The sequence below is a fragment of the Maylandia zebra genome, linkage group LG23 (genome assembly GCF_041146795.1).
Source record: "Maylandia zebra isolate NMK-2024a linkage group LG23, Mzebra_GT3a, whole genome shotgun sequence".
Lineage (NCBI taxonomy): Eukaryota > Metazoa > Chordata > Actinopteri > Cichliformes > Cichlidae > Maylandia > Maylandia zebra.
This window is the reverse complement of record NC_135188.1, coordinates 28,839,923-28,863,632: the sequence shown is the minus strand read 5'-3', so window position 1 is coordinate 28,863,632 and position 23,710 is coordinate 28,839,923. Positions and strand designations below refer to the sequence as shown.

The 23,710-nt window shown below is 40.0% G+C and overlaps 1 protein-coding gene across 9 annotated transcripts in view; it reads right to left on the bottom strand.

The window, feature by feature from the left end:
• The window catches only part of LOC101478469 (striated muscle preferentially expressed protein kinase), a 63,187-nt gene that overhangs the window by 27,990 nt on the left and 11,487 nt on the right, over positions 1 to 23,710 (bottom strand). For 2 of the 9 annotated variants that reach the window (XM_076880394.1, XM_012924689.5), the window contains 5 exons: positions 9,068 to 9,166; positions 4,096 to 4,246; positions 2,113 to 2,955; positions 1,470 to 1,903; positions 213 to 359 (listed from right to left, as the gene is read on the bottom strand). In XM_076880394.1, the coding sequence (XP_076736509.1) occupies positions 213 to 359; positions 1,470 to 1,903; positions 2,113 to 2,955; positions 4,096 to 4,246; positions 9,068 to 9,166 (1,674 nt within the window). Of the gene's footprint in view, positions 1 to 212; positions 360 to 1,469; positions 1,904 to 2,112; positions 2,956 to 4,095; positions 4,247 to 9,067; positions 9,167 to 10,041; positions 10,239 to 10,956; positions 11,000 to 15,251; positions 15,751 to 23,054; positions 23,440 to 23,710 lie in introns of those variants that run through there. The other 7 variants (XM_012924691.5, XM_012924692.5, XM_076880396.1 and 4 more) reach the window with 7 other exon arrangements.

The following is a 23,710-nucleotide window of genomic DNA, read 5'->3' as shown; positions in this document are numbered from 1 at the left end:
TGGAAGAAGTCAGATTGCAAACATGTGAAAGGATAAGGCTCATTGATTTGGTTTATGAGAGTTTCACTTAAAATTGACCAGATTTCATAAGACTATGTGTGCAAGAAATCGCTTTATACGGCACTTAACAGAAAACAGTCTCCTTACTGAATTCAAAAAAGAAAATTATAGAAAATGGGGATGTTAAAATGGTGACTTGTCTTCAGCTGTACCAGTAGGGGTTGGGCTGCCAGTGATGATGCATTGCAGTGTGACCTCAGAGGCGCTGGGTGCGGTGGTGTCCTCAAGAGGCTTCTCAAACCTCGGGGCCTCAGCTGGCTCATCATCAGCAGACAGGTAAGAGTCATCGGAAGAACCGCCTGTGAATTAGAGGGACGGTCAGAGTGTTTTCTGTGCAGCTGCCGGTGCTCTATTACCTGCTTTAGAAAAATGGGTCAGACTCCAAATTAAGGCATTGGGCTAGTTTCCTTTTACGGATCCCCATGATGAAAAGAGTTTCATTAGTGAGTCTGGGCCCGGCAGCAATTCTGGCTCTGATTAATTTTCCATGGTGGACAACATAATATAATATATATATATATATATATATATATATATATATAAGTTCAACCTTTTTGATCATTCCTTTTTAGTTTGTAATCTGTATTTTTTATTTCTATGTGCATGTTTTTCTTATTCGGGGACTTACAGCCTAGCAAAGGTAATAAATCTCCAATAAGTTCTTTTTGTGTTTCAGATCTTAAAGCCACAAATGAGGCACGAAAAAGAAAAAGTTGTTAAAATGGGAAGCAAACAAACACCCAATATTACTTTACGTTCTTTAAGAGTGAAGTCACAACCCTAAAAAGTCTAGTTCTCTGACCCCTGGTAGTTAAACTTATCATTTTTCATAGGGGTAGTGTTGTGTGTGTAGGTCCTGATCTTTTTACAGTTTAAATTGTTTGTTTGTTTTTTAATAATCTCACTCAGTGGTGGTCAAAGGTGAAACAGAACAAAAACCTTTAATCAGATATGATAGCAAAACTTTTTAGCTTAGGGCTAAGGGAGTTATTTAATCTCTTAAGATCCACCAGCTTCCTAGTGCTCTTTTGTTAGGGTTATGGTTGTCATTATGTTCCCTTCTACCACTTTGTCTAGATATTTTATTTTATTTGACCTGCCAAATGGGAACATTTATGAAAATAGTACTGTAAGCCTGGCAACTTGGTAGACTTGGTAGTTGAGCAGAAATCCATGGATAAAGCCTCAAAGACTTCTAAAGGGACAACAAAAGGTGGTTGTATTTGTTTTGTTATTTGTGTAAAGAAACGAACTGGACAACAGTTGGGTCACTCAAGCCACAGGCAGGAACCTAATGGCTCCCAAAATGATTAAAGTGTTCATCCAGTTCCAGACTCTCATCTGCGATGGATGCTGCTTGGATTTTTTACAAACACGTTTATCTAGAACACTCGTAAAGCATCACCTACCTTCGTCTGCAGACTTCCGTTGAGCAGAACGGCCTTTTTTGCTCTTGTGTACTCTGCCCTCCCTCTTCCTTCCCTCGTTGCTCCTGTGTGGAACACTTTCTGTCTCCATGGGTTCATCCTCCACCAGGATGGTGGGGATGTTCACTTTCATGGCCGGAGATGTCCGCCCCACCTCCGCCTTCCTTCGTTTTAGGAGCGGGCTGATGGAAGGATTGGGTGATGGGGTGAGCCGAGGAGGCTTGGGTGGGAACTGGGGTCCTGGTTCCCTTACAGTTACTGGGGATGCTCTCTTCCCTGTTGGGCCTGGTGATCGGTGGTCCGCCTTGTCCATGTTGGTGTCTCTCTTTGAATCAACTCTGGAGGAGGATGAAGATTTGTGGGATGTGTTAACAAGTGTGTCTTTGTCAGCTGCCAGAGAGCTTTGTAGGGTTTCCCTGCATGCAAAAGATGAGAAAGCTGTTATGTAATATAACAAGTGAGGGAAAAAATATTACATGTCTAAAACTCTTAATTTCCATTAAGTGCTTTGTTGTTGTTTTTTAAAAGAAATTTCAAATCCCTCAAAGAAAAATATACAAATATGATCATATTGGAATCTTTTTTTAAGAGAAAATTTCACAAGTAAAGATAATCTTCTTCAAACCTGATTAGGCTCGTCTTTGTAGCTATTGGCAACGGTTGTCCTGGTAACTGGTGAACTGGTGGCGTTGCCGTGGTAACAGAGATTTTCCTTGCGCTATCTACTGGTTTCCCGTGCAAATCTGACTGTGTCATCTTTTCCTTTTCGGAGCTGCTGCTCTGATTCCCCGGGTCTTTGCCTTGGGCCTGCTGAGAATTCTTCCATATGCTGCCCCCCTCCCTCTCCCCAACTTTTCCTTCCTCTAGGGCTCGCTCCCTCGCCTCTAACTTTTTAACTACTTGGGCAGGAATGGGTTCTAGTTTCCCCATGTGCAGCCTGTCTTTCTGTGACAGCTGCTCAGTTGAATATGCCTTCTTCAAGCTTGGTTTCCCCACAAGCTTCTTGATCCGCTGGAGCTCTTCTGTGAACTTGCTCTGGTAATTCTGGATCCTCTGGGAGTAGTTTGTCTTGTCCTCTAATGAAGAGGCCCTCTGCTTGAATACCGCTCTCTTCTGGGCTGCACCCTGCAGTATTCGACTCTCATCTTTGCTCGGGCCTCCTGTCTTCTTTCCACTCTCATCTGATTCAAAGGAAGCTGCCCCTCGTGGCAGATCCACCCTTCGCTCCTCAAAGGCAAGGACCTTGTCAAAGATCTTGGGTCCTGCACGAGCCAGTTTGGGCGTCATAACTGCACTGTTGGTGCCAGATGACTGGCCCGTATTAGAAGTTTGAGGACCTGAAGGTTTGACTTTGCCCGAGTGTTGTTTTTGTGTGCTGATGCTGTTTTTGTGCGTGGTAAGAGGTGGCTGGGGGGAAGACAGGGGGACATAGGAGGACAGGCCCTGTGATTCATCAGCAGTTTGAAGCCTAGAGGGGTAAGGATTGAGGGGAAATAATGGAGGGGTGAAGTTAGAGCTCTGGTGCAGTGGCGAAGGCTTTGGAGGAGTAATAAGATGCAGATAAATGTCCGTTTGTGTCATTTTGTCTCATCATGTTTGAGTTCTTTGTGTTTTCGCATGTGCTTTCTGTGTTGTATCAGGTAATGAGCAACACATCAGACAGTGTGAAATCAAATGGCAGAGAAACAAATGTAATGAAATTTTGAGATTGAGACTTCTTAAGACCTTAACCCTAAAACTGCAATAACCGCTGTTGTTGGCATGTTGCACCAACAATATTACAAAATAAGAACATAAACTCCTACAAAAATCAAAAAAAGCACCCCTGCTTAAACTTCTAACACAATAACACCATGCCTAAAAATAACCTGTGAATCACATGATAATTACTCAGTGAGAACACTCATGCTAATATCAGCTCGGATCAAAGCAACCCATGCATGCCACTGCAAACCTATAAACATATGGTGTTAATCCAAAAGTGAGGGGCGGCTGTAAAAAACATGCAGTGGGTAAAAATCACAGTTTTCAGAAGTGCTGAATAATATATTATATTAGAAGATTGTACAAGTGCATCCTTTCTAATGGCTATATGAAATATTAATATTAACATTGTTATTTTGTTGGCTTGTAATCATTGTTAGATTCAAATCAATCCACACTGATGGCACGCAGAGTCGAAGGAAAGTGTGACATCAAAATAAAAAAGTACACTATATGGAAAAATGGGAATATATAAAGAAGAGTAAAAAATGAATAACAAATTGTATAGCAAATGGAATAAAGTTTTTGCGAGTTGGGTCTATGGAGGATATAATGTCTTGCCGTATGAGTCAGTTTTCATTGCAATTTGGGTTTCTGGGCAGTCTTTTTGCTTTTTGGGGGAAATCCTGGGAATTAAAAAGCCATGTGCTATAATGGCATAGAAAATGTTCTCCCTCTGTACAGGCTGAACATGCTCCCATAGTAGTCGCTGCCTACGGAAACACTTTCCTCTGACCCCTGAATGGGCCGGGCAAGGTTAGCGTGAGACGCTCGGATGAGTGGTTCCACACCCAGGTGACGGACAGGGGGGGCCCCCTCAGAAGGACCCCCACCGAGGCCTTGCCTTGCTGGGTTTGTGGGATCCAAATGGGGCCCTGGAGGTCGGGAACCCAGAGTGCGGAGCTCTCGCTCCACTACAGGGTCATAGGTGCCGGGGAGGGTGGCCCTGCGATCTGAAGCATCGGGATTGTAGTCCATCACCCTTCCTCCCTCACCTGTATAGAGAAAGAGAGAAAGGGAGAGAGACTGTTTGAATTTAAAAATTAAAATTGTATAATTTTATATCTGACTTTTAGCATTTTAAAAACAACAACAACAATATATTGGTTGTTGTGGGCGATCAATAAAGAGACTAAACTGTGTCTGTGTTGAAAATGATCTTGAGCTGTGAGCCTTCTAATTCATTGGTGAGAGTGTGGTTACTTGTTTTTAACAATAACAATATAGCTTTCTTGCATAGCAGAATATTATATACAGGCATGGCTAAATAAGCAGCCATTTGTTTGCAGTAAGTAAGTATAGTTAGTACGCTAAAGGCATTTCCCAAATATGGGATGAAGAAAGTATTTGATATTTCTTCCTCTTCAGAGCGAAAAGAGGCCAAACACATGAGATATCATTGGAAAGGCCACGATTTCCTCTGTTGAGCACATCAAGACTTGATATAAATGTGATGTGATGATAATAGAGAGCAAAAACAAATGTTCATTACAGTGGACATAAATGAATAGGCTGGATATCACATTGTATTATATTATATTGTACTGTGTCTATTGTATGACACGTATCTTTTTATATTGTGTCTATTGTATCATATCATAACATAAAATGTCATATTGTACTAAAATTGTATTGTCTGGATCTCTTTATTTCGTGTTGTATTGTATCATTTCACATTGTACCACTTTTTTGGCATTTTATATCATACCATCCATCATTGGATAATCATATCATGTCATATCATATTGCATATTGCATGACTGTTTTTATTGTATGGTATATACACAGGTATATACTTATTTTTTTTGGTTTTGGTGTTATAGAAGTTACAGAAGTTTCTGCAAGTCAAACTTCATCAGATTGAAGAGACAGTTGATGGATGGGCTGTGTGAATTAAACCATTTTAATGGAAGCATGGTAATTTCCTAATACCGCGCTCCTCTTAAAAATATTTTAGCATAAATCTAATAAGAAATTATGTATCACCAAGACTCTGATTTTGCTTTACTCTCTAATAAAGCATTCCTATATCTAAAATATTTTTTAATGTCTTAACTGGAAGTTAATGCAGTAAGAAGCCAGCAAAAAACCCGTGGTGGGGGGGAAATGACGTCTAATGAAGACAGCGTTGTTAAGCATGATGGATAAACAGCCTATTGATTGCTTGAAAACAGGAAATGAAACGGAAAGTGAAGGGGCCACGTTTGAAACGTGTACCACTTAAAGTGATCCTTCGCCCAGCGATGAGCAATGGAGACAAGAATGCTTTAGCAGCATAAAAAAAGAGCGGTCAGCATCTTCTGTTAACGAAGGAAACCTTGAAGCAACGATACGGTCGGGGATAAAAAAAAACATCTTAGCACTTGACTGATTGAATGATACTGACTCAGCGTCACCATCAGTAGCTGTGCAATATCAGTTTCTCATAAAACAAAAAAACAGACGGAACAAAATGAGAAATCTTCTCAGAGCAGCCACACTTTTAGGTCTTGATATATACAGCTTCAAAATTCTGTTTTCACTTCTCTCCGAGGCCGGGCAGCAGCTTTCATTTTTATTTGAACACACCGTGCTTTGAAACGTATCTCATCCGTGTCTGGCTTTAGGGCCGGAAATATTTTCTGGAATACATTGCCTGAGGAGAAAATGTATCTTGTTTGTGTATTACAAGGTATTGTAGTCATTATTTAGTATTCAGCAGAGGCAACCACTCTGTTCCATGAAGAAAACAAATGATGTATCACCTCATCCCTCCCTCATTTGATATTCTCTTTCTATTTTTCTGTGGCTTGTCTCTGGAGGGACGTGATGAGGGCGTAGTCAGCCCACCAACACAAAAGCTTAGAAAGTGCAAACACCGAGTATGAGCGAGGAAAGAATATACTGTAACATTTCTTTGTGGTAGAGGAGAAGGGTGTCAATATTTCAGGTCTATATTCAGACATCATGTTGCTTGGTTAGGAGTGGATGGCGAGGACGTAAAGGTTCTACGACTCCAATGCACCAGCACCACTTTAGCAAATTAGTAAAGACTCTTTCAGGAATTGTTCTCATCAATGCAACACTAACAGGTTCAAGCGTAACCTTGCCGCTAGACAAAATGCTTCCCCCCCCCTTTAAATTTTAGACATTTGCATTAAGATCCAGAGGATTTGCATTTCTTTTTTCTCCTGTATCAAATTTAATGCTCTTTAGGCTTAATCGGATTTGCTTTAGATCAAGTAAACTGCCTCACACAGTACCCATTAGTCAATATGCAATTTTATTTTAGCAACAAAAAAAAAAATCTTGAGCAGGGATGAAATATATAACTTAGTTCATTGCTTTAGTTGAATAAGCGCGATTTCCAAACTGTAAAATCTTGGATGGAAGAAGGATTTTCTTTACAGTAGCTTTAATTTGGGCTGTTATTACAGAAAGGAGGAAATCAAATGCTGGGGGCTTTGAGGAGTTTAACATTTGACCTAGAATGTAGGACTTGGGAGACAGGACTCAAAATTAAAGAGCAGCTTTATTGCTGAAGCCTTTTCTTAAAAAAACAAAAACAAGGACGGGCTTGAGTCAAAGGGAAAACACAGAATAAGGGAGCACACAGCATTAAGAAAGGACATGGATAAGACGAGACTCGGATAAAGAAAAATACACAAGGAAATACCAACAAATCCAGAATAATGAGAGCGGGAAAGTAAAACTCAATACAAAGCACACAAAATAAGAAACTATCAAAATAAAACAGGAACTAGTGAACGCTGACACACCAAGAGTCAAACATTCAAATCTGACACGAAGACAAAATGTAAACAAACATGGAGAAAAGGTTGACTTTACACAGGAGACAAGCATAGAAAGTATGAATAACAAAACTGAGAAGCTCTTGGACTAAATAACATTCTTCTGAAATCCAAAAAGAATCCCAAACCCACGACTGTGAGATACAGAGCTTGGGAACGGAGACCTCTGTTAAAGTCAAAATTATATTAAAATCGAATTATTGAGATCCTGAGAGTTTGAATTAAAGATGATGAAAAGACACTTCTGTGGCTGAAGAATGAAGCCAATATGGATTACTGTGCTGAGTCTTGAGCCACAACTCGTTTCTTTATATTTTGCTTCCTTTCGAGCAATAGTTCTCCAGGCTTTCTGAAGGTCTTTCAAAGTTTTAGTCTGCTTTTTCACTCATTTTCAGTCCAGTCCTTGTACCTGACCATTTTCAGATTAATGCTTTTTGTTTGTGGGCATACTTGACCCATGAATTATTAAAGCACAAAATGATACCTAGCTCAAGGGAAGAACCAGAGTGTACATTGGCAACAGGAGTGACAAATCGAAATTTGAAATTTTTTGGTCCAAATTGTTGAATGCGTAGGTGTCTGCAGCCATGTGTAAAGCACGGTGGACGCTCTGTCATTATAGGGGGTTTCGTTAAAGTCGATGGAATTATGAGCACAGGAAAGTACCATCAGTGTAGGTTGCCTCAAATCTTTTGCGCAGTGCACAGCTACTCAAAAAGCCACTTGAGGCTGGCTCCCCCTGCAGGTCAATCGCCCATGTTAAAATGCCCAGCTTCATTTTTTACGACTAATTTCCCCTTCTATGACGGCCACACATCTTTGGATAACTCCACCATTTAAATTTTATCAAAGTTTAAAGTTGTGCTTTGACTTGCTGTAAAGTTACGTCCACTAACAGCTCCTCTAAGAAGTCTGTGCAGTAGTCTTAGTGTGTTTGTGTACTATCTGAAATCTAAATACCATGTATCTGTATCTGTGTGATGCACTTGTGCAGCTTTTGGTTCTTGTCCAAATGTGTTCATTTCTCCTCCAAAAGACCAAAACAGTAATGGCCATAATACTAGAAGGGAGAGCTCACAAACCACTAACTTCTGGGTGGCATTATAATAGATATGATAGATATGATACCATCCATCCATCCATCCATCCATGAATGATACCTTCATTTAAAAAAAAAAAAAAACAATAGTAGGTCTTAGACTATCAATAATTTACGATTTCCCAAATCTGTGTTATCCAAGAAATGGCTTCCCGTGTCTTTTTCTGTCCAACCAGTAGTCCAAACTGCAAAAATCCTCAATTTAGAGAGAAAAGCAAAGCAAATCCTCCCACTGGAGAAGCTGGAAGATGATCAACCAGCCAGTAAATTCACTGATTATTTGAGCTGTTGAAGCTCTACACCAGCACGGCAAACTGTGAAAGAAAGAAATCTCATGCAGCACCTCATTTTTAGGTGAGTATAACATAACATTCACCAACCCACTGGACCGTTCCACCTGATCTCTGTTCATTAACGTACCTCTATTTAAACTTAACGATGTACATTTACATTTTAATTGGCATAGCATGCATTTGTTTCAGCCTCATTTATCCAGCAGAAATAGTCCCATTTTTGTCGGACAGCACGTTCCCCTGTGGAGCCACACAGAGAGCTCCAGACCTGAGACAGGTTCCCTGCTTGAAACTAGGGCAGTGTGTCACACTGTTGCATCACACCATGAGGGATTAATGCCTTCTGCCATATCGGATTTCATCCAGCGCACGTTTTGGGCCGGCATGATAACAGCCTCCATTAAATCTATCTATCATAATTTTATACAAGTGTGTTTTTGGCAGAGATGTTGGTGGTGGAGCTGTAAATCTGGCTAAATATCATTTTGGACAAAGAGCTGCAGAATATTTTCTTTAAGTAGTGCAAGCTTGCAGCTAGAAAATATGACCTCAAAAAAGAAAAACGAAGCCTCGAAACCACAAACTTACATAAGCTTAAAAAAAAAGGGAAAAAAAGGAGTTTAAATAAAATACCTGAAGGTCCTTTCCGGCCAGCCTTATCATGGTGCCTCCCGGGCCCTTCTTTGGTTTCCATCTGAGGTTCTGTGGTCTCATCCTCTGTGGTCTCAGAGTCTGAAACAAAGAGAAGGAAAACACTATGAGATGAGACGGGAGGAGAAGGTGGAAATCCAGCAAAGAGGAGCTGAGGTGGAGGGCGGGAAGAGGAGGCTGGAAACAACAAGAGAGCGCAGGTAGAAAATGACTTTTCACATTTGCTTAGCAGCAGACGTTTTGATGGGTCACTGAAAAGAGCTGCGAAGAGCCCCCCCTCCCCTTCCTCGCCCCCCCCCCCCCCCCCCCCCCCCCCCAGAGTGAAATAAATGGGTTGAAACTGGAGCGTGACATGAAGCCAGCTGTGGCTTATAAAAATGCATGCAGGGGAGGGGTATGTAAATATGCTCTTGACTCAGTTTTGAGTCAGCTTGAAGCTCAAGAGGAATCTATATGTAAGGAAGAAGAGCAAAATCTTAAATCTTACTCAAACCTCGTTATTTGACTTGAACTCATGCATGCATGACTGTTTTCACAAAAGAGGACAACTACAATCAGTAAATAAATATGGTTTGTATATAATACAAGTGAAAGCTGAACTCTGAGTGCATAATTTACAAAAAGAAGACGTGGGATAAGCATCTGACTTGGTTCTCAGTTTTATGGGGAACATTCAAAAACGGAAAGGACACAAAAACAACAGGGTGCGACGACGATAAACACGATGCAAACAGAGGATCGCAGATCGCTGATTGACAAAGCTCGGCCTAGATGTTGAGGACAAAAGATGCAGCACAGAGGCAAACAGACACACACACACACAGACACTCAGGGTCAAAGTAAGGAGCCTGAAACCACATCTCCGTTGCTGAGATCACATTACATCAGATGAGGTCAGCGACAGAAACAAATCAAATAAATAAAAACAAAGGAGAGAGGATGACAGGCGGGTTTACCATAGCTTTGCTTTCGGCAGGAGCGGAAAACTTCGCTTCCATAGTGGCAGCAAGAGAGGGCAGACGGGAGAGCACCGTTACTATGGAAACCAGCATCTCTCTCACCCACACGACCAATCCTCTTCGTACCCATTAGAGTCTAAAATCACCAGCCAAACTGCTGGGTGGCTGACAGATATGTTTACTGGTTAGAGAGCCTGCGAAGGAGGAGGACGACAACCACAAAATAGGTTGCACCTCATTGCGCCTCACATCAAGTCACATCCTTATTAGATAATTCCAGAAGCTCTGCCTAACAATAAGAAAGCCAGTGTAACATGAAGAAGCACAATTAACCTATTGCACTGCTAGTGTGTGTATGTGTGTGTTTTTTTTACAGGTGTGGGTATGTAGATCCACCCAGCTGTATCAAATGAAGTTAAATAGCTCGCATGCCAGGCGAGTTAAATCAACTCAGTGATGTAATTACAACGAAATATATTTTGAAGTGTATAGCCTGAATAGTAATGTGACTGGAACAGCTTACATTACACAAATATTGCCAAATATTATACCTCAAGCCGTCAAATTTACACAGGATTTTTATGCTGCAGCGATATTGCTTTGTGGGGGTGGATGTACAAGAATGAGCCCCACTTTCTTGCTGGAGTCGAGCAGTAGAACATACACAGAAGCAATACAGGTGTTTTTAAAACATACGTAAAAAAACAGCTTTTATGTAGAGTTGTTCCAACTGAAGCGCATGCCATTGAAAGCTAAAATGGTGACAAAAGAAATGGGATCAGGCAAAAAAAGAGAGAAATGGCTCAAATTTACATTTTTTAAAACCAAAACAATAAATAAATGAATTAAATATAATAACGGAAGAGACTACGGTAGAATAGAACTGGTGTAAAGCTCATACTGACAACACACCATGGGTAAATCTGCCAAATGTCCGTGTGGAATGCCCAGTTCTCTGAAATAAGATACAAGAGTAAAATGCATTATTCAACAGTGAAGGCAGCCAAACACTCTATTTAACACAGAAAAACAAAATGCATAGATTCCCATTTACGGAAAAATACTTTGGTCCTTAATGAAACAGCTCATCCTTAATAAAACCATGCACTTCAGGCATCGGATCACAGTTTTCACCTGTGTCTATCGTGCATCTCCGGTACTGTCAAGCCAATTTGCTTTCATACTTCACTGCTATTGCACTTCGCTAAAAAGTCAAAAAGCCCTACGGATACTTAATTTGTTTAGCATATTGATCTTCCTCTCAGGTCCTTGTTGGAGAATCATCTGGACACAAAAAAGCTTTGAAAGCTTTGTGGTCAAATTAAGTGAGTTTAGTCATGGTGGATGTTTCCAGTTGTATTTAGCGCTTTCCAATTGTAATTTCATCACAGACATTCAAAAATGGGGCATGTACTATAAATAGGCGTTTTTCACAGCAGACCTTTTGCCTCGTCGTCTGAGGAAAAGCACAAGTGTAACTAATAGCTGTAATTACATCTGCTTTTTATTTACACACATCCTTCTGAGCCTCCCCTCGGCTTCCGGGTAGTGATGGTAAATTTGATTCTTTTTACTGAATCGAGTGTTAATGAGTCACTCACCAAAGTGAAAGTGGTTTTTTGAGTCATTTGATTCACTGAGTCAGTTGACCAGAGAGTGCAAAAATTTTACATTTTCACTCAAACTTAATTTGTTTCCCTTTTCATGTAAATCCCACTGCTAAGATGAATGATTAAAAAAAAACAAAAGACTATTTTATAGAGAAAAAAAGAGCAAAAACATTTCTAAAATTAAGCAATTTCCTATCAAAATTGCTTAATAAACATTTATTTTGTTTATTTGTATTTTATTAGTATTTTCCTTAAGTGTGTCAAATATATATTTTCTCATCTAAATGTCCACTGAGCTGTGAGCCAGGGGGCGGTAATGCGCCTTAACATTGGTTGCCAACCAAGAAGAAGAAGAAGCTGTGAGCCAGGAGGGAGGTGGTGAGTGAGTGAGTGATTCGTTCGCTCGCTCTTTGATTCAGCACAGGAGGGAGGGGGTGAGTGAGTGAGTGAGTGAGTGAGTGATTCGATCGCTCGCTCTTTGATTCAGCTCTTTGATTCTTGATGTGAGCTTCTACTCAGGGTTTTTTCTTCCAGTTCAGGGCAGAAATGCTTTTGTTACGAAACTGGCTGTTGTTTCCCCCCCACAATTTTAATTATAAGCTAGATGTATTTCTACTAATGGAATTAGTTTGCTAACAGCAACAGGGATGAGTCAGTGAGTCAGTTGGGCTTGTGAATCATGATTCACGAGTCAGTAAAGTGATTCTCGAGTATTGAACGATTCGTTCACGAATCGAACATCACTACTTCGGGGTGTTTTTCATGCTTCCCGACTGATATGGACTAATTGAAAATTAATGGACTTCAGGTTCCAGGAACTAAGGTTATTCATTACTCTTTTCCTACAGTGGCGAGCCAAAATATCTGCTGTGGAAAATATTCTAGCTCACGATATTACAATATACCAGCACTCATGATAACCTTGATGTTTGAAAAATGAAGTAGTGATATCACTGAATTATAGATGTATGGCACCTTAATTGCTTTGAAGGAAGCAAAAAAGAAAATGACATCATGCTAGCTAGCTGACTACTGCAATAGCTAGGGTAGTAGCTAACTAGCTAGCTCGTTGCTACACTTTGTGGCTACCATTATGCTGGAGAAAAACACTTGAAGCCTCTCGCACCCAAGAAGAGTAAATGTAGTGCCTGTATGTTTTGGACATGATAATTGTGGGGTGAAAATCTGATATTGTGGCATTCTTTAACATGATCTCTTTGCCCTTGCTTCATTATGACATTGCCTGTAAATATGAAGAAAAACAACACAGTGGGATACAGTGGGATATCTGCGCTGTAAGAAACTGTCATTATAAATTATAGGTACATTTCTTGAGCAGTGAAGTTGTTTCTTCACTAATGAAATCATTTCTGTGCAAAGTCTAGATTAATTAAGTGATGTGTGGGATGTGTATTGTCTCAAAGGACATGAACGTCACCTGCAGTAGGGGTGGGCAATTAATCTTTCCGGGGGCAAACATAAGAAACTGGGACTGTTGTGGAGGGCTGCACCAAAAGCTTATAAGGAGATAAAATTGTTATTGAGCAGAATTGAGTTCAGTTTATTGGCACGGCCCTCCACAAAAGTCTCAGTTTCTTATGGCCCACTGGGAAAAACAATGGCCCACTCCCAATCTACTAGAATATGACTCAACGCCTGTAAGTGAGAATCCTGCCTAGATACAGTGATTTCACAGGGCCTTCTATGTAGCTGAAATGATAGTCAACCCTCTCCAGTCTTGCACTCATGTTTGAGGAGAAGCTGTTGCTAAACAACTTGTAAACAACATGGCAATTCCTGACTAAGAGAAAATTGTGATCTACAGTAGGCAGACATAGAGATATCTTTAGTCAAGCAAATGGTGAATAACAAATAGTATTTTTAGGTCCTTAATAAACAAAACTTTTCTTAAAGACTACGTTCAACTATAAATTTAGGACATTTTTAATGAATGGGGCCATAAGTCAGTCAGTTTTGCTAGCCTCTTGTTCTCTTGAAGTTCAGTTGTCCAGATATGCTGATAAAGATGGTGAGAGGTGATTGAAAGTCATTAAAAAAGGGAATGAAACTCAAAGTTGAAATTCTGTATAGAGGTACAGAATAAAGTCAAAAAAAGGAAAAATCTGCATATGGTTGAAAAGAAATATTTTCTACGCAAACTAGGCCTGGTAGATTATTGTGCTCATTTTATTTGTTTTATTCTTCCTTTCTTCAATACATCATCACTTCATGGCTAGGTAAGCTTTACATCTGACTTGCTACATGCTTTACAACTTCTTAAAGGCCACAACAGGTCACTATCACAAGGAAATGTGATATTTTTCAAATTGATAAATGATACAACTGTAAAATCAAGAGATCTACTTAATATGAGAATATGTGACAAATCTTGAGTGTCGGTGCTGTTAAAGCAGCTGGTGAACCTGCTTCCTGGACAGTCTGTCAATCATCACAGAGGAGCACTCCTCAGAATGACTCACGGCTGTGCAGCGGCTTGAAAGCAGAAATAGGAAAAGTGCAAAGTGAAGTGACTCATTTCACACTTTTCCCCCACCCCCCACCCCTGCCCGCCACATTCCCCGCTCACTTCCTATTGGTTGATGTTTTTGTGTCAGGCAAATTGATTAACAGTTGCCTGGTGGTAACCGCTGTTTGACAGATTGCCCTAGAAGCTTCCATCGTTGTCATGATCTCCATTGTTATGCCCCCAAGGTGTTCATATCAGCAAAACCCAGCCACAAACGGCGTCCTTTGGAAAATTTGGATTTGGCAAAGACTTCAAAAACATATTCTGTGGGTATAATCTAAATCCTTCCAGCATTATTCCGACAAATCTGCTGGTGGCAAGCGAAAGAACAGGTCTCAAGAGTTGGATGTAGGATTCAAAAGAGGCAAAGGGACCGTCAGAAATCAGCTTCGTATTGTGCGTCGCTCACTTTGTAGCCATTGTGAGTAGCTGCCCTGATTCTCATGTCTCCATGGAGTGTAGCCTACTGACACACTTTTCATCTGCTCCGAATTTGTGAAACCTGTCATACGAATTTCTTATTGTATAACAAATCTGTCTCGATCACCCGAGCAACATTAATATTTCATGACAAACAATGTGCACACTGTAACAGAGGGAGTGCATTTGGACTTGAGGGTGTGAAAATGGATGTTGCCTTTTTAGATTTTCAGGATGAGTGTCTTCAGAAATCATTTTGAATGTATTCAGGAAGGTAAATTACATTTTCCCCAGGCTGACTTTCTCTGTTCGATTGTTGGGATTCATCCCTAATTTTTCAACAGATATCAAACACAAATGCAAAAAACAGCAAGCATTACATTTAATAATTTAGTTCCTGTAGCATTTTCCCTACAGTATTGAAGTTGATCTCATTGTATTAACTTAAAACGTCTTAATCCTAATTCCTGATGTGTATTTTAAAGTCATTTGCCTTTGGCAAATCAACAAATGTGCATCCTTATCAGGTAAAGGGTGTGGCATGTCATCCTAATATGTTTAAAAACCTACAAATCTAAAAGAAAAGCATCGTGACTAGCGCTTCATAAAAGCACCACTGTGGACATTCTTCCGTAAAGAAGCAAACTCACCTGAAATCTCTTCTTGGACCAGATTTTCTTCATCTTCAAGTGTTCAAGATTACCTGTGGCATGAGCTCACGAAAACATCCCGGCCACCCGAAAAAGCCCAGGGTGTGGCATCAACAACAACATAAAAATCAGGATTCAGAGCGGGATTCAGCTGCCTTTTTGTGCGTGGGCGTGTTTACTCTCCAGTCTGGCAACAAGACTGGGAGAAAGGCACCGAGAGAGAGAGCTGGAGGATGCAAATAAGCCAGAGCCAGGTGTCTTTGTGTCTGAGTGTGTATCCGCTGATGTGAACAGCATCCCTGTCTGACGTAGAGGCTGCCTTTAGAGGGGGCAATTCTCAGCTGGTTTGTCTAAACTCCCCCCACTCTCTGCCCCTCAATCGAGAGAGAGAGAAAGAGAGAAAGCACACTCAGAACAAGGGGAGGTGGGGGTTGTAAGTCTGAGCATAAGGGGTGCGCTGGGCTTGATTGCAGTGATGAGAGTGGAGAATAACAGGAGGAGGAGGTGGAAAAATGAGAAGCTTTGGCAAAGCGTGTTGACTTTTCTCTGAGTCGGAGGACTTGGAGATGAGAAAGAGCAAGGCTGATGCAAATGAGTCAGTTAGAGATGAACGAGAGGGGAAAAAGAAAAAAGAGAAAGCCGGGGGTGGGGGTGGAAGAATGAGGGACAGATGGGGAAAAGATTCATGAGGGAAACCAAATCTTTACCACCATCCTTACAGCCTCTCCCAGTTTATTCTCCTTTTTGTCATCCTCTGCAAGGAAGGTCGCAGCCTCTCAGAAAAACCCACAAGCCATCAAATATTTATCTCTATTTCATGTCGGTTACCTTTAACCAGTGATAGCGTCTAGACCTCAAGCATCTGAGGATAATATGGAGTAGAAGAGCAAATGCACTACCCTAAATGCATTAGAGGTCAATACCCAACAAATAGCAGCCATAGTTTGAGGGAAACATAAAAGTGTCCCCATTATTGAATAAATAATTTAGTCAAATAAACAACCAAAATTTAAAAAAAAAAAAAAAACAACACTGCAGAGCGTTGATTGCAAGTTCCCATAGTGATGTGGTTGTTGTCTAAAATCCAGAGATATAAACTCTAATTAAATGTGCAACAAAATAAAATTGTTAATTGCTGATACATATATTTATTCTTATTCCTGTTCTTATTCTTATTGTTGTTCCTATTTTTTAAATTTTGTTCCCATTCTTGTTCTTATTCCTTTTCTAGTTCTCTTATTATTATTATTGTTCCTATTCTTATTCTTATGCTAGCTCGCATTCTGATTCTTGTTCTTATTTGTATTCCTATTATTATTATTATTCTTGTTCTGATTTTTTTCCTGTTATTATTTTGTTCCCATTCTTATTCTCATTCCCATTCTTATTCGTATGCTAATTCCCATTCTTATTCTTTTTCTTATTTCTATTGCTATTTTTGTTTTTGTCCCCATTCTTGTTCTTATTCTTATTCCCATTCTTATTCTTTTTTCAGTATTGTGGGATTATTGTACCATGACTTTACATGTTCAATGTGCTTTTTAAAAACTGAATTTAAAAATCAAACAAAAAATTACTGCATAGCAAGTGTTACTCCCTCTTTTACTTTTTACTGTGATTATTCCCTCCATGGAAACAAAATTCCATTCCTTTATAAACAGCCTACAAATGGAAACCAAAAACTACCAGTCATCCACAAGTCTTGTCCATGGCTCACCCACAGAGTTTTTAGGGTTTAATAGGAGATTTTTACACTCACTTGTAAGTCCATTGATAGTAGCAAGGTTTTCTTTAATATTAGGAACATTAAAGTGAAGACAGATTTTTACATTGAGACTAATTCTTTCTTTACTTTTTAACTCCAAGAAAAAAAACTTGTGGAAGCTGCTTTTTTACCTTATTACGGGGGTCTACTTTACATGCGCGTCATCTCCTCAGTTTAGCCACCTACTTATTTAGTTTGCCACACATCTCAGCATTTTGCTACAAGTGCAGAGTCTCTGAATCACCATTACAGTTACCATCTCAAATGGTTGCTTTTTGATCTACTGAGGGTTTGGGGAAAAACAACATATTCACTTTGCATATGACCGCACTCACATGTATTGTTCAATTGTTCAAGCAACATAAGTAACGTGGATGTTTTTCTTAGCAGGCCACTAGTCATGTTTATTGTGTGTATTTGCATATCTTTCTTAATATGGTTTGAGTTTGATCCTACGCTGGAGCTCCCTTTTGACAGAGATGCAAATATTTTGCATACTGTTTGCAGATATCGTCGTAGAGAGATTTAAAACATTGTTGGTTTCCTTTTAGGTTCACTGGTCTTTATCAACTCCTAAATAAAGTCTATCTGTTTCTGTTGCTTCATTCCTAAGTGCTCTGCATTTTCCACTAGAGTTAGGGTCACAAACTTTATCTGTCTGCCATCATGTCAGTCCATTATAGATTTTTCTGTTAAAAAGCCAACTTTGTGCACCTGGAAATTAAGTTGTTGAGAGTGGTGAGATGAGACATTAGAGTTGCAAGCTGTAAAACATATAATCTTATCTTATCTTACTCATTGTAAAATCAGTGGTTCAATCCCCAGCTACTCCAGTCTGCGTGTCAAAGTATCTTTGTGAGTGTGTGTGATTGGATGAATGAGGCAAGTAGTCACCCAAAAGTGTTATGTACTAGTCCATTCGCTTATCCAACTAGGCCCTCTACTACTGCTATGGCCAAATTACAATCACCAAACACACAGAAAGGCCCTGGCCTGTTTTGCTTTGAGGTGACAATGCTAACCACCACACAACTCTGTTGCTTAGTGACAAATTGTCTTTTAAAATTTGGAACAGTTAAATGTATTAAAGCTGAAAGATGCACTCTTTCTTCAACATTTCTCTTGTTATTACCGCTCTAAATGACTATTGATGAAATTCTTTTTCTACTTAGAGGCTTCTGCAAATCAGACAAAGAGAATATTATGAAACACTCCCCTCCAGGATGTCTTTTTTTTTTTTTTAAGAAAAGGTCACAAGACTATTGCACCAACCGTCCAACCACCTCCTCCATTAAACCTCTTTCTCTGGATTGAATTAATTGTTCTTTCAGAAGTTTCTGTACTCCCTCCTCTATCACATGGATCTAAAAATAATAACAGGCAGACACAGATCTTTTTTTCCCCTCTAACCACCCATAGTAAGCATCCACATATCAGCACACCTTTTCTATCCCTGCTGACGTGCTTTGCCAAATAACATGTTTTTTAGCATTGTTAAGTTAAGCATGTTACTGCTTGTGGACGTGCAAACGCACAATATGTGAGATTGACTCCAGTCGGGCCGCTCTCTGAACATGGGTTTTAATTCTAGTTATTAGCTTTTTCCCTCTCGATGCATTTATCCGATGACTGTCACCCAGCTGTGAAAGATATATTCTTCTCCTCAAAACATCCCAAACTAGGTTTTCACTAAAATGCAAGCCCAGATGCAACGGATTTCAGTTTCCCATTGTTATTTTAACAAACCTCCCTCTATTCACCCTCGCTCGCCTCGCTTCCTCCTCCATCCATCACCAGTGGCCAGAGGCATTCAGTCCAACAGAGAAAGCGAAGCAATCGATACCAATGCTTTATGCGTGATATGGGATACACCCCCAAGTAACAGTTCAAACGCCCCCCAGATCAATAAGCCCATCAAAACACAAGTTTCCATGACCATCATCCAATGAAAATCTAGATACGGTGGCAGAGCTGCTAGGAAGAAACTCATGAGGTGGGTTTTTTTTATACTCACTAAAAGCCACAACGAGGCAGCTGCAACCAATCTCTGGCTGGGATATCATACACTGTCAGCCATTAAGAACGGATAATTAGATATGATTGGTGCATGCTATCTATCTTACTTTGAATCTGGTTTCTTTGAAGCTTCAGGCAACATCACTGTTCGATGCACTGCTCAGACCTTCAGCATACATAGACAGAATCCTTATTAGTGGCCTCTGATATGTTTCAGACACATCTGTGAAAACCAAATGGGCTCATATTTTCTCCTGAAAATCAGATATAAACGTCTCAGCTGAATCAACTCAGTGCAAAATTTGTTTTCTTGCAATGTCAACATGCACGGAGAGATAGCAAACCGTGAATGAGCATTAAAAAGACTTCGGACAGGTGCAATTTGGAGCATGGTACAGTTTAATTAGCTTAAAGCAACAAGAGAGAAAGCAGACTTCACGGAAACCCATTGATTTTGTGACAGAGGCTGCATTCTGTGGAGAAGACTTGATGGATGCCTTCCAGGCATACAGCTTTATCAGCAGCAAGGCTGGCATAATCTCCCTGCAACTGAAAACAGATTCTGCTGCTGTTAGACTACACTGTGATCACACCATTTCTGTTTTCCTCAGCAGACCGCATCTTCATTTTTAACCAGGTTTGTTAAGCAAATTCAGCTGACCCAACAGCAAAAGATCTGTTGATTATTTATTGTATTGATAAACCAATCTCTGCCTTTTCCAGCTTAATCTTTTTCAAATTCACAGTCGAAAAAGACTTCTTATTTCTTGGAATCTTGGCTTCCCCCTCCCTTTAAGAAGCCTTGCTCCTGATTGGTTGGCCCTCACAAAGCAAAGGTAACTGACCTCATTTTTAAAAACTTCATCCATGTTCAGTATGAGCATCTGAAGTTGCATCTGAACAAACCACCAGACTTATGGAACGATGTCCTTTGGACAGACAAGACCTAAGTAGAGATGTTATAATCGTCATAATGCACAAAACCAAACCCAGCAGATCAGCACAAACACCTCATACCAACTATGAAGCATAATGCTGGAGGGGTGATGATTTGGGCTTGTTTTGCAGCCACGGGACTTGAGCACCTTGCAGTCACTGAGCCGACCACGCACTCCTCTGTATAACAAAGTATTCTAGAGTCAAATGTGAGGACATCTGTCCTACAGCTTAATTTTGGCTGAAATTGGGTCATGAAGCAGGACAATGATCCCAAGCACAGCATCAAATCTGCAATAGAATTACTAAAAAGAAAAAAAGAAAAATCAAGGTGCCAAGTCAAAGTCCAGACCTCAACCTAATTGAAATGCTGTGATGAGACCTTAAAACAGCGATGGATAAATGAATGCCTGCAAATTAAAATGCAAGAGACTGATAAAGTCATACAGTACACAATTACTTCAACTTATTGCCATTAAAAGTGGTTCTACAAGCCACTGGATCGTGGGGTCTTGCAGAAACGTCAATTTTCATAGGACTTGATACAATAAGGTTAAGCATAACAGGCCCACTTTAAAAATTTGTCTAGCTATCCTAATCCCATAAGCTGTTCATCTACTTTTCTTTGAAAAATGTTGTAAGATTGAAAAAAAAAAACAATGGACAATAGACAACAAAAATAGTGTTTTTTTTCCTCAAGCTTTTCAAACAATGAACCACTTGCTGATCTCTTCTGAGATCAGCAAAAAGAAAAAAGCTCATGAAATTTTGAGTGTACGCCATTGTTCAATCATTAAATATGTGTAAAAAACAAAACAAAAAACAAGGTCCTTTTTCTATTCCATATGCTGACTGAAACTTGTTACAAACAGTGCTAATACTCATCCTTTCTATCCTGGAGTTTCCAATGTTGGATACTATTACAAAATGCAAACTACATCATTTTTTAAAGGTTGCCAAGCATAGCACCAAAGAGGTTGCGTGGTACTGCCGTAGCGGAAATAGCTGTAGAATTTGTTATGCTTTATTTATGTTGCATCTATATTGGTCGAGGTTCAGTAACACCCGTGTTTGCAGGCTCGGTGTTACAAGGCAGGTATTTATTGTTTAATTTAGAGGTTTTTATGAGTCTAAAGTAAAAATGTGAGTTCTGTTTTGTTTGTTTTTTTTGGGGGGGGGGGTAATCTTGCTATGGACAGATGATATACGAAGAAGAGACTTATTGCATTTCAAAATTCTACAAAGGGCGTCTTATTCACCGAGCCCAAGATTATTGACATTTGCTGGTTGTTGTTTTTTTTTTTTTAAGATTTGATATATGAAACTGCCAGCAGACCAGACTTAAAGTCTCACAGTAAATGTTGAAAGTAATGTGTGAAGCCTGCAAAATTATGAAGAATTCTCACAAGAGATCTTTATATGCTGCCAGATAAACAAACAAAAAACCTTCAGGAGCTACAGGATGATGATTCAGTTCAGTTTGTGAAGTACTTTGGAAATCCCAAATGACAGTGGCCAGCGTTGACAGTCACAGTGAAACCTGATCCTACCACCTAATCCTGACCAAATCCCTGAGGGTTACTGTGAATGACTGTGTACCAGCAGGCTGGAACACAGCATTCGCCAGACCAGAGGCTAAACAGCGCAAGCTTTACCCTCACATATTGCCTCAGCTGCCTCGTGAGACCAGAGAAACTAATTAATTGTCCCACATCCTTAACCCACTTGAACAAAATGTTTAGAGAATGTGAAATCATCAAGGAGCGACAGATTATTTCTGCTCCAGTATGGCAGTTTAATCCATACAAGAGGTCCGGGTCGAATGCCATGCTGTATATGGCTACCGAGGCATTGAGTTAGGAGACATTAGGTTTAATTGTCACGGCGAGTGAGATGAGCCGTATAAAAATAATAAATGAGGATCCAATTGCAGGCAGTAGTGGAGGAGTGAAGGTGGTTTATTGGACACGAAATAAATATAGACAAACAGCAAATGGAACACGAACTAAACTAGACTGGAGACAACTAAACTACTGAATACAAACCGGAACTCAAACATGAAGCAAGGTGGACGACGGTACAAGATGGTGACAGCAGGGAAACACACAGATGACGCAGGGTGGAAACACAGACGGACCAGCAACAACAATGACGGAAGACATGACTTAAATACACAGAGAACCACAGGGGAATTACACACAGGTGGTGGACACAGCTGGGAATAATCAACAAGACGAGACAAAGGTAAAAATGAACACACTCACATGAGACGCAGACCTTCACAATAAAACAGGAAACAAAACACACTTTACTAAGACACAGACTAGACAGAGACAGACTTGAAATGACATATGAAACTAAACCCACATCTTAAACCCAGATAAACAGAAACATGGAACTCTAAATAGACATAAACATTACCATAACACGACAAGAGAACAAGAACACAATCCCTGATGCAAACTTAAATCAAAACACAATAAACTCAAAATACTGGGTCCAACGGACCCAGAACCGTGACATTAATGTTTGCCCACAAACTTAACATCAACAACAACTAAAAGCACATAGGTAAGATTTCCATAAAAGTGCTGACTTAAAACATACATTTCAGGTATTTCCATGTTCATGTTAATCCTGTATAAGACTGTATATGCACAGAAACCTTTAAAAGCAACAGGAAATGCTCAGATTTAGCTGGTGATCATTCTGTGAGTCCAATTTTAATTTGTGCTTTTTTGACATCAAATCTAAACCAGTTAAAATTCAAAGAAAATCAGTTTATAGGCAACTGCTATATTAATAATTTCACAAAACAGGATTGGTGTACCTTGAAGTAAAGCCTGCAGTACAAACCATTATCCTTCAAAGACACAACAGAGACACACTGAATCCAATTAAGCAGGAACAATAGCGGCCTCAAGTGTATTGCCTTGTTTTCATTTCCATTACAGCTGTTCCACTTAGTTGAGTATGCACACTATAACTCCCTGCAATAATATGATCATTCTCTTACTTCAGCACCACAAAAATAAGATTTTTTTGGTCGTAGTACATCGTTTGTGTTGATGCCATCTCCCACTCACCTCTTTGTTTCTTGCTTCTCGGCCCACTCACACCTTCCCTAAAGCTCCTCAAAGCTTTTCGTGCATCGAGTAGCTCCTTCCTGGACATGGCTCGTGTTTTTCTCTTGTAAAATCCTTTAAAAACCCAACCAGATGGCTACTCCTGCCCAAAATAATTTCTTCCAGCACAAGCTCTTTTCTATTAAAACCTTGCTGAGAACATAGGAACTTCCCAAATTTTTCCAAAAGGCCTTCATTTCTCAGAATCGTCTTTTTCTTATAAAGATGCCTCAAAATGGCTTCTTCTCTAGCATGAAATGGGGAAGTAGTCCTGCAACGATGCACCACCTTAAGATAGCTGCTAAACCTCCAAACTTTGTCATGTTCAGCCCATACCCCTCTCCCTGTACCCCCTGAAGTCCTAACGTTGACTGCCAACTTCAGTGGTCTATTTCAAGTCCTGCATAGTTCACCCCCTACAGTTGTACTTTCCCTCTGCACCCCCTTTCACAGCACTTGCCCACCCTTGGTTATAGCAGGAGATTAAACACACGGCAACACAGAACGACCTTTCCTGTCCTCTGTGAGTTGCTCTGTTTGGACCACGGGCAGTTTTGAAACTCTAGTGCATGGCAGATATGTTGTAATGCACCATTAATGATATAGTATAACACCTC